This window comes from Cryptomeria japonica, chromosome 9 (assembly GCF_030272615.1).
Source record: "Cryptomeria japonica chromosome 9, Sugi_1.0, whole genome shotgun sequence".
Classification (NCBI taxonomy): domain Eukaryota; kingdom Viridiplantae; phylum Streptophyta; class Pinopsida; order Cupressales; family Cupressaceae; genus Cryptomeria; species Cryptomeria japonica.
The window spans coordinates 68,901,863-68,917,300 of record NC_081413.1 but is presented as its reverse complement, the minus strand read 5'-3'; the positions used below and the strand labels follow the sequence as shown (position 1 = coordinate 68,917,300).

Genomic DNA, 15,438 nt, shown 5'->3' with positions numbered 1-15,438 from the left:
GCTATCTCTGACAGCTATGCTTTCCACTTACCCTGTCGTGACACATGGACGGCCGATATTCATTCTCGCTATTTCGCAGCCTTAAAGGGTGAGCACTTAACCCTTGCGAAATAGCGCTGACCGTCAGATCCTTTCTCAAGTTGATCAGCATTTAAACCCCGCTAGGAGCTTTCAAAAAAAGGTGGGCCCACGGACACATCATGGACACCCGGCTTTCTGTCATCTTCGAAGCTGACCTGTCGACTTTTCATTCGCTGGAAGGAGCCACGGGGTCTCAATGAATTATAAGAGCTATCCCTGCCAGGTCACCTCCACCTGTGAGCTGACTCATCTTTGGGGCCCACTTTGATCCTTAATCTTAAAATGCTGACTGTGGCGGCCTGTGCCACGTGCTGCCCTCTAATACGCCAGAGAAGACCACGTAGAGGGGGCCCCACCTTCTTGACAGCCGCAACCTTCACTTCCTCCGCATGACACATGGACGGCTGATATTCATCCTCGCTATTTCGCAGCCTTAAAATGTGAGCACTTAGCCTTTGCGAAATAGCGCCAACCGTCGGATCTTTCCCCAAGTTGATCAGTGTTTACTGGGCCCGGCACTTTAGAAGGAAATAATAAAAGGCGAAAATTTTCAAATAATCAACATGACCGCCTAAGTAAATAGCAAGGGGGGACAGTTCTTACGACCCCGCGACCCATGACTTAAGTGAAATAAAGTAACGTCGGAATAGAAACCAGGGGACTTAACACAAAAGATAAAGCCTAAAACTTAGAAAAACCTTAAACCCTCTAGGTTTAAAACAGAGTTGAAGCATTTGGGGCCACATCTTATACAATTTTTTTCAAAAACCATAGCCAAATATGGGGAAAGAACCCAATTTTAAAAACATCGATAACACCTAGTCTGATTACACGCAGTATGCAAGAACAACGTAGTGAAATTTGGAACTGCAGTTGCCCGTGCTTAGTTAAAAATGGAAGAAGCGTTTATAGGCGGATGGAAACCCCACAAAATTCACGAAATATATTTTTTGTTTTGAAAATGACAAGCATATACAATGAATCAAAGAGCATGGGATGGTCAGTTCAAAGAAAGTGTGTCAGTTAAACGTTTAGGGAATATTGGTGCTCATAATTCTCAAAGATAGCAGAGCAATAACAAAATGGTATGGTTAATGTTGCCCAAAGATGTTTTTCTGTTATAAGATGCTAACTCTTGATTGACCAAGATATCAATCCTCTGGTATTACCTAAAAGAAAGCAACAGTCACAGATTACAAATATCAAAATATTTAACAGTATTGTCAGAATTTCCAAAGGAAAATCATATAACTGCTATGTGGGACTGTCGCTCCTGAAATATAGCTTAGGTTGCAGTTGCTTCCACAGAAGTTGGTTTGGCAATAAAGGTGGGATTGTAATTCCCCGCCATTATGACAACCACTCCCTTCCCCATCTCATCAGGGGCTGTATTTCCCTGCATCCTTGTCTTGCCCATCTCATCCTTGTCACTTTCACCATGCTCATTTCTCAACTGACCTCTGCTAGTGTTATTGAAGTAGGAGCAAGCAAGGAGTAGCAAAGAAAACAGTATGAGAGCCAAAAGGGCACCTATCCCACCCAGTAGATACGGAACGGGAGAATGGTCTGTGCTGCTTGCGCTAGAAGCTGGGACAATATTAATTCTCATCCCTATTACAATTTTTTTCTTCTTCCACTAATATTCACAACTTTAAGAGAAAGAAAAAAAATATGCGTTTTATATAATCTTTTTGAAAGAAAGCTAAAGTGTCGAATAATGCTTCCAAATGCTAAATCTAATAAGAAAGATATGGAGAAGTTTCTTACAAACTCTGAAACTATTGCAGATTAGACAAACACATGTAAAATCAGATCTAAACAAATGAAACCATAACAACAGATATATTTGAAAAAATCCTTTTTGGAAAGAATCCACACTTCAAAAACCAGACTCAAATGTATAATCACCAACACCAACAATTACAATACAATGCATAAAATCAATTGTAAATATAGAACGTGAGAATGGTCTGTTACTTTCTTCTCCCTCTAGTATTCACAACTTTAAGAGCAGGTTAAGAATATGCGCTTTATATAATCTCGTGTCAAAGTTCTAGTGACTTAGTGGATGCAGGTCGGCAAATACCTAAAGAAATCCAGCACTCAATTGCCATAAGTTGGTGGAGGCGCCTGCTTATACATTTCAACTATACGAAAGTTCTGGGAATCATCTTTATTTTCTCCATCTCGCAATAAGCTCTAAAAATTAGTGGAGTTGATGATCACTGTGCCGTCTCAGCAACGGAAGAACGACTTTTTTTGTGTGGAAAACTTCGTCTCCACGTCCTTCAATTCATTAAATATCATTTCCACTTCCGTTTCAACAATGGCAAGAAATGACTACACAATGACTTTTACGTATTGATTTATAATGACTGTGGGTCATGGAGTAGTGTCAATTTCCTTGACAATATTGAAATGAGAATTACCCATCTGATCAATGAATTTAGAGCTTTGATTCAAAGAGAATACCAATGACCTAAAGTTTGGCCTTGACTGCATTTTCTTCAGCTTTCAATGCTTGTTCCAATGATTATTTTTTGTGGAAACGTTAATTTTACTCACCATTGTCAACATGTGATGGATTGACTCGTTGTGAGAAAGCTGTGCTCTTGGAAATGCCATACACGCAAGCGGTGGGCAGAGTCTCTTACAGCAATGGCAGGTCACCTCGTCTCACACGTATATTGTGGGATCGATAGAAACGTAAGAGCTTCTAGAAAACTGTGAACACTTTTACATCGTGGCTTTCCTTTTCCAACACATTTTCAACTGCCGTAAACAAACTGGCCCTACGCACTCATTCTGTTTCAAAGTTCCATGCAAATACGCCAACTGATGAGTTTATCCAGTTTGGTAAATAACCAAGTTTATAGGCTAGTAATACGTTAACTGTTTGAATCGCTATTCAATTTCCTATGAATAATTTTATAGCTGCCCTGAAGTGACGGAGAAGAGGAAGGGGTGTAGAAAGCCACATACAACGTGCACAAGTGTTACAAAATGAGTTGATAATATGAAAGATTATAATTAGTTTAAATAAAGTTGAAAGAGAATAAAAGAGTATATATATATAGTTTCTTATTCAATTATTTTTTAGAAATAATGAGAAAAGATAAGGTGAATGAAAAGAGGTAATCTTCAAGTCTAGAGTATCGTGGGAACAAATTTTTTGACCAAGACATTGGTGAAGATTAAACATTTCTTGAAAGAAAAGAGTTAAGTATCTTTATTCTCATTACTCATAAAGTTGTACAAAAAGCTATATAAGTCAACATATACAAAACAATCAATCTTTATTCTCATAATAAGAAAAGAATCTAAATATGACACGAGTCTTGATTTTAATTTCTATGAAATAAATTTGACACAAAAAAATGTTCCTAAGGAATATGGTTATTAATTTCTATACATAGGGCATGCAGGCAAACTCTAAAATATGTCAAAAAGAACCCATAATTTTAGGACAATATGCCCTTAGTATAAAATTTTAACTCTCAAAGTTGTGGGACCTTAAATCAATAGAAAAGCTATGTCTAAGTGCAAAGGTTCTCAAACCTATAGTTTGAAATTTATGGTTTGGTAGGGATAGCGATGGATCTTGACTAATAATGATGGGTAGCCATCATTCTCATATTGTAGGCATTATTAGGCCTAAAGGAAGGTTCCCTTATGTCTTCTCTTCATCATAATTAAAGAAAAATAAGGTGAAAATGAAGTTAAAGACAAACCATACCTACTGCATAAGAAACTATGATTTTGACTCTCATTAAGCACATTGTTTGTTGACAGATTTTGCTACCTGACTCTATATCCCAACGTCCAAATAGGTAACAATCTAAATAGACATTTGAGGTAGATATGATGACCTTCTATACCCACTCTCTGATTGTTTTACAAGGTGCAACTACCTTCTGATGATATGCAATGAATAAAATCCAAGTGTTCTTTTAACTAGAAAGTAGTTGAGAAGTATAACTTTTAACCAAAAAGTTTTAAAGGAGTGTAAAAACTTCAAAATTTCAAAACAATAACAAAAGAAAACTAAATCTTCCAATCAAGTCTCACTCTTATCACAAAGAATCATGGGGATTATAAGAGTAAATCTAACATCTTCATAATTAAAACAACCATTATTTTAAACATTCATACAAAGATAAATATCTCACAATAATGAACTAATGAGTAGATTTCAATCACTTAGATATTTAGCAACGAAAATACTAAAATAGCCACACATTCAACATAAGAAGAATGGCATCCATTCACCATAGCATAAATTCTATGATCTTAGGAAACCATTCCAATAATTTTTATTGAAGCATATCCAAGTAACTGAAGAAATTAAACAATATTATTTACTTGTAATAACACAAATTTTGCCAAAAGATCCTATATGTAGATTGGCTTCTAACATTTATAGCCAAACTTAGCATAACTGTTTTAGACCATAACAAACACTTGAAAATGATGGATTAAACATAAGTCCTTAAAATAATATTTAAAAAAATAAATGGCTCCTGAGAGCCAATAGTTTTGAGATGCATGTCAAATTAAAGCATAAAGAAAAACCAATCTAAAAGAGTAATGCCAACTTCTTCCACCTTATCTCTTGTTGTGGTTCCTCTTCTCTCTTGACACTTGCTGGTGGTTCTTGATTTTCTTCTATCGCTCAATCTACCTATGCCACATGTGTCTTCATCTTCTATTTATATGGTTTGAATTATATGATCAAGGATAATATGTTTGTATTTAGAGTACCAGTAATGTTGACTTTGATTCTTTGCCTATTGATATCATGGTCTGTTTCAACTATTGTCCCTAGTATATCCTTAGCACTATCCCTAATAGTAAAGAGAAAAACCATTGTATCTTGTAACTATTCCAAAGCCACGACTGTTATGTAGTGAGAACTCTTCATGAACTCTTTTTCTAAAATCCCTCTTTACAGTGCTAGGTTCCAATGACTCCCCCTACCTTCTCTAAATATGTTTATCCCCAATGTGAAGAAATCAGTCTTCAAATCATTAAGATCGGTGGAATGTTAGGAGATGCCTTTAACAATCTCTAATTCCAAATATCTGAGAACATTCAAATTCTAATCCAACATCTTCTTTCAATTTACATAATTGTTTTTCGAAGGATTACTGATAATTTTCTCAATTATCAAAAGATTGGGAAAATTTTTTGCGATTTCTTCTAACTCCTTAAAAACTATTGATGAGATTCCCCTTTCCCTCTTCACATTCTTTAAATTAGTATGGAGAGTAGTAATTTTCTCTGTTAGGAAAGTGTAGGCCCATAAATCATTTTCAAGAAATACTATGCCATTCAGAATAACTTTTCTCATCCATGCATCAACTGCCTTTGTAACATCCCTACATCTCTTGATTTGTTCTAATTTATTAGAACTAATACATTCCAATGTTGATATCCTTGAAGTTCCTTCTGCGAGTGGGTTGTTGGCTTGTAGGATAGATTGAACGAAGGTAGTTAGGGCACTTAGTTGTTGCATTATCTCTTGGTTTCCCAGTCCTTGCACCTTTATTCTCTTTGATAAGTTACTTAATGAGAACTTGGTATGGTAAATGTCTCCTTTAGTAGTGGAGGGACTCATATCAATCTAGCTCAACTTGAAATATATTTCTCTAATCTCATGCTCATCCTTGCTCACTAAAGGGTCAACAATCTCCAACTCATGATTTTTGGTATTCGGGTCAACGATCATCTTGGGAATTCATCTAGCTTTCTTTGGTTTGGGCGTATCCCCTTGTAGCTTGGCTACTATGTCTACATGTATCTTAGCCATAGCGATATATCGTTTCTTCTTTTTTATAAATTTATTTAGCCAGGAAGGGGAAGAAATTCCCGCAGAGCTATTGGTACCATTGGTAATAGTACCATCTATGGTTGTAGGAGGAAGAATTGAGGGAATTGGTTCTCGTGGGGTTTGAGGTTTAGGATTTTCAAACAAGGAATTTAAAATATTGTCTTTGCCAATCTGGTCGGAGATGAGGGATTCATTATCAAGAGTAGTCATGGTGGGAGTTGACAATTGTTGGTTGGGCAGAGACACATGTTTTCGATAAGGATAAACGAGTTTTACAATGACCCAAAACCTAAAGTTTTACAACAATCGACCAACAGCCAATCTGGCAAGAAACAACAGCAAAACAGGGGAGCAACCTGAAGAGGGAAAAATAGATTTGAAAGGTAAACTGATCAAAACATAACGAAATAAACATACAGAATGCTAAAATATCATTAAAAGACTATTTCACCTTGCTATTTTACCTTCTCCTTCGGATTGAGCTTGATGAAGTGAAGGTGCCCCTTGCTAATGCTCCACTTGATGTGCTCCTTTGATTGCTGGATGTGGATGGCTCTCCAATATTGTGCACAAATGATAAGGATGAGATGATCAAGTTGCCAAGATGATTTCCTGGGCTCAAAAGGGCAACATAAGCTTACTGAATTTCAAGATGTTTTTGAATGAAGGGATGAAACCCTATTTTATAGGAAGAGGAGAGGAAAATGGATGGCTAGGATGAATTCAAGATGAAGGGCTAAGATTTACTTGTGAGGTCACACAAGGTCCAAGAGAGGGTGTGGAGACCAAGAAATATGCCTTAAAGGCATTTCGTATCTCCACACTCTACAAGATGCATTGGAGGAATTAAAAATTCTCCAAAAATGGATATTATGGGGATTAGAAGAATAAAAAGGAATTAAAAATTCCTTGGGAGAGGGAAATGCCTAGAGGAATGTAAGATTTCAAAAATCTTACATTCATCTAGAAAAAGAGCATTTAAAGCTAGTGGCTGGATGAAAGGACAAAGAGTTGACTTTGTGGCTAATCATGATGATTAGCCATTAACGATTCATTAGGAGGGGAATTAGAGGAAATGTTAGGTGGGATTTATATTTGTAGGAGAATTTGACTAAAAGAATAATGTTAAGTGAGTTTAGGGAGTTTCTAGAAGAATTTATTAGGTTAATGATGAATTAAGAAGATGATCTGTAGGAATCATGTAGGTTAACTAATTAATTGAAATTAATTACCTAAGAGGAAGGTTTGTGAGGATTTGATTTTTTAGAAGAATAAAGAAAGGGATTGATTTATTAAATAAATCAATCATATGCTATAGTGACAATATTAATTATATTTAATTAATATTGAGAAGAATTTTAATTAACATAATTAATTAATTAATTATGTGAGGAATTAAAAAAATAATTAAAATAATTATTTTTTAAGTGTCTACATTTTGCCCCTCTTTGAAGCGAGGTGTGATGACACATTGATTCAAAGAATAATCTTGTTTTGATGTTGATATTGGTTTGATAGGATGCCCCGGCTCTTGATTTATAAATTACGGTATGGTGATGCCCCCTCGAGAGATCAATTGAGGTATTTGATCTATGGAGTTTTGCGAAATTGATATCCCGATAGATTTGATTTGATTCGATTGATAAGATCTAGATTCAGTCTGGTTTCAAGACGAATTCATCCTGTATAAGATAAAGATGATCAAAGTGTCTGGTTTCAGGAAGGATTCATCCTGTATAAGACATGATTGATCACAACGTCTGGTTTCAGAAAGGATTCATCGTGTATAAGACATGATAAGAGCATCTGGTTTCAGGAAGGATTCATCCTGTATAAGACATGATTGATCACAACGTCTGGTTTCAGGAAGGATTCATCCTGTATAAGACATGATCAATCACAACGAATGTCTAGTTTCAGGAAGGATTCATCCTGTATAAGACATGATCAGAGCGTCTGGTTTCAGGAAGGATTCATCCTGTATAAGACATGATCAGCTCGTCTGGTTTCAGGAAGGATTCATCTTGTATAAGACACGATCAGATCACAACGTCTGGTTTCAGGAAGGATTCATCCTATATAAGACATGATCAGATCACAACGTCTGGTTTCAGGAAGGATTCATCCTGTATAAGACATGATTAGAATCAGAATTGATTATGTGAGGAAAATAAAAAATAAAATAAAATTAGAGGAAGAAAATTAGGGTGGAAGGAACAAATGAGGAAGATAAATGAAGTAGTCATGAGGTATTTGGAAAGAAGAATAAGAGATGCGAGACCATAGAGGAAAATGGGGGCAATTGAGAACTCCATGAGATTATTGAGTTTAGGATTTGATGGAATGATGGTGAGATTTTGTGCACAACAAATGTGGAGAGCCAACCTAGTTTGATGTTGCCCTGAGTGACTTGCACCACTGCTTATAGAAATCAGGATGCCATGAGAAACCCGGGGCGTGGACTGACTCTGTAGACAAACAGGAATTTCTTGCACACAACGATGTAAGTGTTAAGAAACACTAATACAAAGTTGTGGGTTTGTGCAAGGAAACCCTCAGACACACCGATACCTCTTGTATACGAGAAGGTAAGTGTTGATAAACACTAGTACCAGGTCGCCAGTTTATACAAGAAGGATCCAAAACATACCATACTATGAAATATGCCCCAGTATGCACCTATCATAACATACCTGGATATGGAAGGACCCAGGCAGTCGTAAATAGTGGCATTTGTAGAGCAAAAGATGCAAGCCTATATGAAAGAAAAAAAAAAACAAAAAATCTAACAAAATCTAACAAGTCTCTTCCTTGCGACCAAATGATACCTCTTGCCAAGAGTAGAACTAGGATGGACTTGGGATTGTTTCTCAAGACTTCTTGAAGCTTATACAGAGGCATGAAAGCTCAGTTGCACTGGGACATTTCTTGTTCATGACTTAGGCAAAGACTCATCATCATACGCATGTTTTATTCGGAGGCGGAAAAGAAAGAATGTTGTGCATGGGTGGGCTGGATGGCAGATGATTTGTAGTATCGACCTGATAGATAGTGGATCCGGTTATTTACCTTGGCACCCGCGCAAAGGTTTTCACCAAGATACTTGCCCATAGCGCCATGAATTGTTTTTCTTTCTTTTTTTTTTTTTTTTTTTTTTTTTTCTGATTTTCTCTTCTTCTTTTTTTTTTTGTTATTTTTTTTTTTTTTTGACAATTTAAGACTTTCTGAGGACTAAACATAAAACCTTTTGAGGTGCATGATATTCATCGGATCATCCAAAGGATCGCCTTCAGGAGTAGCCAACTGATAAGCTCCTGATCCATATTTCGTTGTGATTACATATGGTCCAAGCCAGTTAGGCTCGAACTTGCCTTTCTTTTCTCATTCTTGTAGATTTTTCTGATTCTCCATGAGGACAAGATCACCAACTTGGAATTCTCGGGTTCTGACTTTTTTATGATAACTCATGCGCAGACGGTTTTGATATACCCGAAGATGATTCAAGGCCTTGAGGCGCCTTTCATCTAACAATTCTAGCTCTTGTAAGCAGGCAATTCTGTATTCTTCCTTTGGTAGGATGTTTTGCAGCGATACCCTTAGAGAGGGGATCTCGATCTCAAGGGGAAGGATAGCTTCAGAACCAAATACTAGGGAATAAGGAGTGGCGCCTGTGGGGGTGTGGATGGAGGTGCGGTAGGCCCATAATGCAGGATGGATTTGGAGGTGCCAATCACGGCCCGCTTCATTGACTGTCTTTTTGAGGATTTTTATTAGGGTTTTATTAGAAGCCTCAGCTTGGCCATTGCCTTGGGGATAATATGGAGTGGAGAAGCGGTGTTGGATGTTGAATTTTTGGCAGAGTTCTTTGACATCCTGGTTTTTAAATTGTTTACCGTTATCTATGATGATAACTTTTGGGATGCCATATCGACAGATTAGGTAGTTCAAGATGAATTTGGATATTTGCTTGCCAGTGGTGAAAGTAAGAGGGATAGCCTCTACCCACTTGGTGAAGTATTCGGTGGCGGTGATAATGAATTTATGTCCGTTGGAAGATGAAGGGTGGATTTTCCCAATGAGATCGAGCCCCCACTGCGAGAAGGGCCATGGTGTAATGAATGGCTGCAATTCTTGTGACGGTGCATGAATCTTGTCACCATGTTGCTGGCAAGGGATGCATTTTTTCACATAGTTGTATGCATCTTCTTCCATTTTAGGCCAATAGTATCCTGTTCTCAAAATTTTTTTAGCCAATGTGAGTCCACTTGAGTGTGCCCCACAGATGCCCTCATGTACTTCGCGTAATGCCCATTCGGCTTCTTGTTTATCTAAACACCTTAGGAGGGAACCATCAAAATGCCTTCCAAACAAGGTGTCTGCAAGGATGGTGTAACGGGCGCATCGGCGGATGAAAGTTTGTTGTTGGGTTTTGGTGAGATGTGGGGGAATGGTGTTGTCTTTGAGGAAAGCGAAGGTTTCTTGGTACCAAGGGGACTCTGGACCAACGAGAACACACACCATTTCAGATTCTGGTAGGTCGTATGTCGGTATAAACAATTGCTCGACCAAGAACTCGCACTTCTGACTATGTGCTGGCATTTGAAGGAGGGAGCCAATGGTGGCCATTGCATCTGCAGCCCTATTGTTTGTTTGTGGGATTTGATCAAACTTGATTGCCGTGAAATGTTGCTTAAGATCTTCAACCATGGTATGGTAGGGAAGGAGTTTATCATCTTTTGTCTGGTATTCATCATTGACTTGTTTTATGACGAGCTGGGAATCGCCATAGACTTGTAATTCCTTTATTTTCCAATGGATAGCCAAGCGTAAACCTATGATGAGGGCCTCGTATTCTGCTATGTTATTAGTACATGCAAAGGCTATCTTGTATGATTTGGGGATGCCATCTCCTTGAGGTGTGACCAATAATATTCCTGCCCTCGATCCATTTTGAGTGTAGGAGCCATCAAAATACAATTTCCATGTGGAGGATGTGGTAACAGTCATAATGAACTCATCTGGTAATTCTGTGAGAAGAGGATGGTTGCCTGGAAGTGGAGCTTCAGCCAGTTGATCTGCAATGACTTGTCCCTTGATTGCCTTTCTGTCCACATATTCAATGTCAAACTCGCTTAAGAGCATGACCCATTTAGCCGTTCTGCCAATGAGAGCAGCTTTTGACAGGAGATATTTAAGTGGATCAATTTTAGCAATTAATTTTGTCTTGTTGTTTAGCATATAGTGTCGTAGTTTCTGTGTGCTGAATACTAATGCCAAACATGCTCTTTCAATGGGGGTGTAGTTGAGTTCATATCCTACTAGCGTCCGACTGATGTAGTAAATGGCGTGTTCCTTCCCTTGATCATCTGTTTGCGCCAGCAATGCCCCCAATGCCACTGTAGTAGCACATATGTACAAAATGAGGGGTTTTCCAAGGGTAGGTGGCATCAAAACTGGAGGTGATGCTAAATATTCTTTTAATTTTTCAAAGGCCTTTTGACAGAGGCAATCCCATTTGAATTTTGTGTCTTTTCGTAACAAATGTGCAAATGGATGGCACTTGTCGGCTAGCTGTGAAATGAAATCCCTGACAGACTGGAGTTTTCCCTGGAGACTGCGTAGTTGTTTGAGAGTTTTTGGCAGAGGCATTTCCATAATAGCTTTTACTTTTGCGGGATCAACCTCAATGCCTCTGCGGGAAACAATGAATCCTAGTAGTTTTCCCGATGTGACGCCAAACACACACTTTTTAGGATTTAGGCGCAACTTGTATTTTTCCAATCTTTTGAAGATCTGTTTTAGAATAGGGATGTGCTCTTGTCTTGTCTTGGATTTGCCTAGCAGATCATCCACATAGTCCTCCATAATTTTCTGCAAGAGGTCATGAAAAATTGTTGTCATTGCCCGTTGATATGTAGCTCCAGCATTTTTAAGGCCAAAAGGCATGACCCGGTAACAAAAAGTACCCCATGGTGTTGTGAATGCGGTTTTATGCTGATCCTCATCTGCTATCCTGATTTGGTTGTATCCAGAAAACCCATCCATTAGCGATAGCATTTCATGTCCTGCTGTAAGATCCACAATCATATCTATGTTTGGAAGCGGGAAATCATCTTTAGGACAAGCTATATTTAGATCTTGAAAATCTGTGCAAATGCGGATGCCCCCAGCAGGTTTGCCAACAGGCACAATGTTGGAGACCCATTCAGCGTAGTCTATGGGTTTGATAAATTCTGCGTCTAACAACTTTTGAAGTTCTGCCTTGACCAAGAGAGCAATATGCGGGTGCATTTTGTGGAGTTTTTGTTTTACAGGTTTTGCATCTGGGCGGATGGCGAGATTGTGAACCACTAAGGCAGGATCCAACCCTGGCATATCGGAATAGGACCATGCAAAATTGATTTTAACCTCTGTAAGGAAGTTGATGAAGTCTTGTTTCTCGATTTCGGTGAGGGATTTGGCAATGAACACATTTTTTGGAATGACTTCAGTGCCCATGTTGATGCTGTCTGTTTCTTTTATCAACAAATTTGATTTGTCCTGTGGAAGATAACCAATGGTAGGGAGGTCAAATCCCTCATCATCAAGTGCCTTTTCCAGGTTTTTACTTTCAGATATGCCCTTTGTTTTTATTTCTTGTTCATCCAAAGGCGCCTCAGGGAGGTTTTCACCTAGGAAATCATATCTTTTTCTTTTATTATCTTTTTTGTGGATAAGGGTATTGACTTGACTACCAAAGTATCCCTTTTCGTGTAGTTGAATACCCTCAATTCTATTACCATCTTCCATATTTTGCGTTGTTAGGAGAGCAATGAGAGCATTATCATCGACGCAAATATCTAAATTGGGTTTGTCTCGTTGGCCCCAGTCAATGAGTTCAGGATGGACAAGATGTAGCTCATGTGAAGTGGGAGGGGTTACGGGGGTGATGGTATTGATGTAAGCATCGAAGAAGGTATCTTTCTCGTATTCATAAGGCATTTCATGGAATTCCTCTTCGTCAGCGCTTTCGATATCCAAAGAAGGACTAGAAGGGGCACCGACGATAGTAATCTTAGGCACCGGGGTGTACCCCAAGCCTCTGTTGTATCTGTAGGAGATAGGATTTATGGGTGCTTTTCTTCCTTTCTCCTTTGGTCCCAGACCATGTCCTTTGTAACCCATTTTTTCAACTATGGCAAATGCTTTTGGATACATTTCTTTGGATATTCTTGTTGGATCATCGTCCTCTTCCCGGTACAGCCATGAAGAAATATCTGCTTCGAGGTTCTCATTATCAAGTGGGCCCCATTGCTGGAAGGTGGTGCTTTGGCATTGCATGACTAGTTTCGGGTCCTTTTTTAGCTCTTTTGGTTTGCCAAATGACTTAGGAGAGAGAGGGAGGTTTCCTATTAATAAGACGTCCTCCAATTTGTATTCTCCACAGCCATTATCCAAGATCTTGATTTGATTATTTGGTTGGGATGATGTGGAGGCAACATTTGATGTGTCAGATGGAAGCGCTGGCGAAGGTCTATTTAGTGGGCAATGATACGAATGCTTCCCCTCTAATAGTTTGCAATATTGAAAAGGTTGGGGATCACCTTTGATAGTGATCACTCTTCCATTATAGGGGAATTTGATGCATTGGTGATAGGTGGAGGGTACGGCTTGCAAGGAATGAATCCATGGCCTCTTGAGGAGAATGTTGTAGTGGAGATCAAGATCTAGTACTTGGCAAGGGGTTTCAATTGTAATGGGGCCCACTTGAAGAGGTAAGGTGATCACGCCCTTTGAAATTCTTTCTGCATCATCATATGCCTTTATTGTGATCCTTCCTGATGTGTCTATCAGATCCTCAGAAAGTCCCAATTATTTTATCAATTTGTATGTACACAGATTAAGCCCGGATCCACCGTCTATCAGGATTCATTTGACCTTGTGCTTGTGGATGAGAGCTTCGATGTGCAAAGGTTTGTTATGGTCCTCATTTGCGGGAGCATCTTTGGAGTTAAATACAATGTGTTGCTGGGTAACAAGGTTTCCAATGAGGGTTTGAAATTGGGTGGCATTGATGTTATCAGGAACGCGTGATTGGAGAAGGGCTTGTTCCAAAATTTCTTTATGGACTGGAGAAGTCTTGAGAAGTTCCAAAATGGAGATTTGCGCGGGTGTCTTCCCAAGTTGATCAAGGAGGTCATATCGGCGGGTGGAAGACATGGGTGGAGGGTTTGGTGGGGGAGGAACTCCTTGGATGGTGACTCTTCCTCAGCGTGTAGTTGCATTATAGTCATTCTGGAAATGGGAGGTGGAAGGCGTGGCACCTTGAATGACTATTCTAGCTGGGTTTGGTCTGCTTTGGGAAGAAGGAGGATTAACTCCTTGGATGGTTATGACATTGACATGAGTGTCTACAGGTTCAATGCGACTTACTAAAAAATCAAAACCGGTTACGTGATTAGCATAGTCATAATCCATTACGTTAGATGACGAGCCTTTTCCTTTATCATGCTTTGGGAAGGGTTCTTGGTACATTTTGAGTTTGTCATTGTTATTACCAGGTTTTGCATTTGCTACCTCAATCTCACCTCTATCAATGAGATCTTGTATGTAGATCTTCAATTTCATACACTTTCGTGTATCATGTCCCTTGATACGATGGTATTCACAATACTCATTTTCATTATACCATCTTGGCTTAGGTTGATTGGGATCAAACGGGCGAGTGATTGGAAAAACCACTATACCTGCTTGGACAAGTTTTTGAAACACCACTTCAATAGGCTCAGCAAGAGGAGTGAAATCTCTTGGAGTCCTGCTATTCGATCGGGGTGGTCGTCCTTGGATTGAAACATTGTTGTGAGGTTTTTGAGATTGATTTGAATTATTTTGATTGTTGAATTGATGAATATTGGTGGTGGACTTTGGGGGAGTGGCCACGGTTTGGACCCGCTTCACATCAGTTACACTATCATTGACCATGTTTTTATTTTTAGCCCAAAATTTTGGCTTGTTGTTATGATAAGAGGAAGAACTTTGTGATGACTTCTGGTAATGTTTCAAGGTTCCTTCCTCCAACAAAACACGTTCGAGGGCGAGGCCCTTATTGGTCAATTTTTGGAAGGATTTGATACATTGAGATATTAAAGGTCTTGAAAGTTTAGGCACCAAGTTCTTTTGAAATAGTTCAATTTGATGTTGTTCTGGCATGTCCCACTGGAATTTTTTGATAAGATGTCGCCATCTTTGTAGGAAATTTGCGAAGGTTTCTCCAGGCCTTTGTTTTGTATTACATAGGTCCATCATAGAAACATCATTACCCATGTTGTATGCATAGTGGGCCACAAATTTTTTTGCCAAGTCTGGAAAAGAGACAATGGAACCTCGTGGTAAAGATGAGAACCATGCTAGGGCGTCTCCCGTGAGACTCTTGGGAAAGAGTCTGCGAAGATAAAAGTCACTATAGGAGACTTCTTGGCATAAGATGTGGAATTCGCGGACATGGTCGTGGGGGTCTCCTTTGCCTTCATACTTGGTGAATTTAGGGA

General features: G+C 38.8%; 1 protein-coding gene across 1 annotated transcript; it reads right to left on the bottom strand.

Annotated features, from left to right (window-relative positions):
- Positions 1-1,366: 1,366 nt before the first annotated feature.
- On the bottom strand, positions 1,367-1,690 carry LOC131041120 (protein GLUTAMINE DUMPER 2-like). Its single transcript, XM_057974097.1, has one exon. The coding sequence runs from the start codon at positions 1,688-1,690 to the stop codon at positions 1,367-1,369; it is 324 nt and encodes a 107-aa protein (XP_057830080.1).
- Positions 1,691-15,438: the final 13,748 nt, after the last annotated feature.

Excerpts from the sequence above, each read along its gene's own strand:
- LOC131041120 (XM_057974097.1), bottom strand. The coding sequence starts at position 1,690 with ATGAGAATTAATATTGTCCCAGCTTCTAGCGCAAGCAGCACAGACCAT.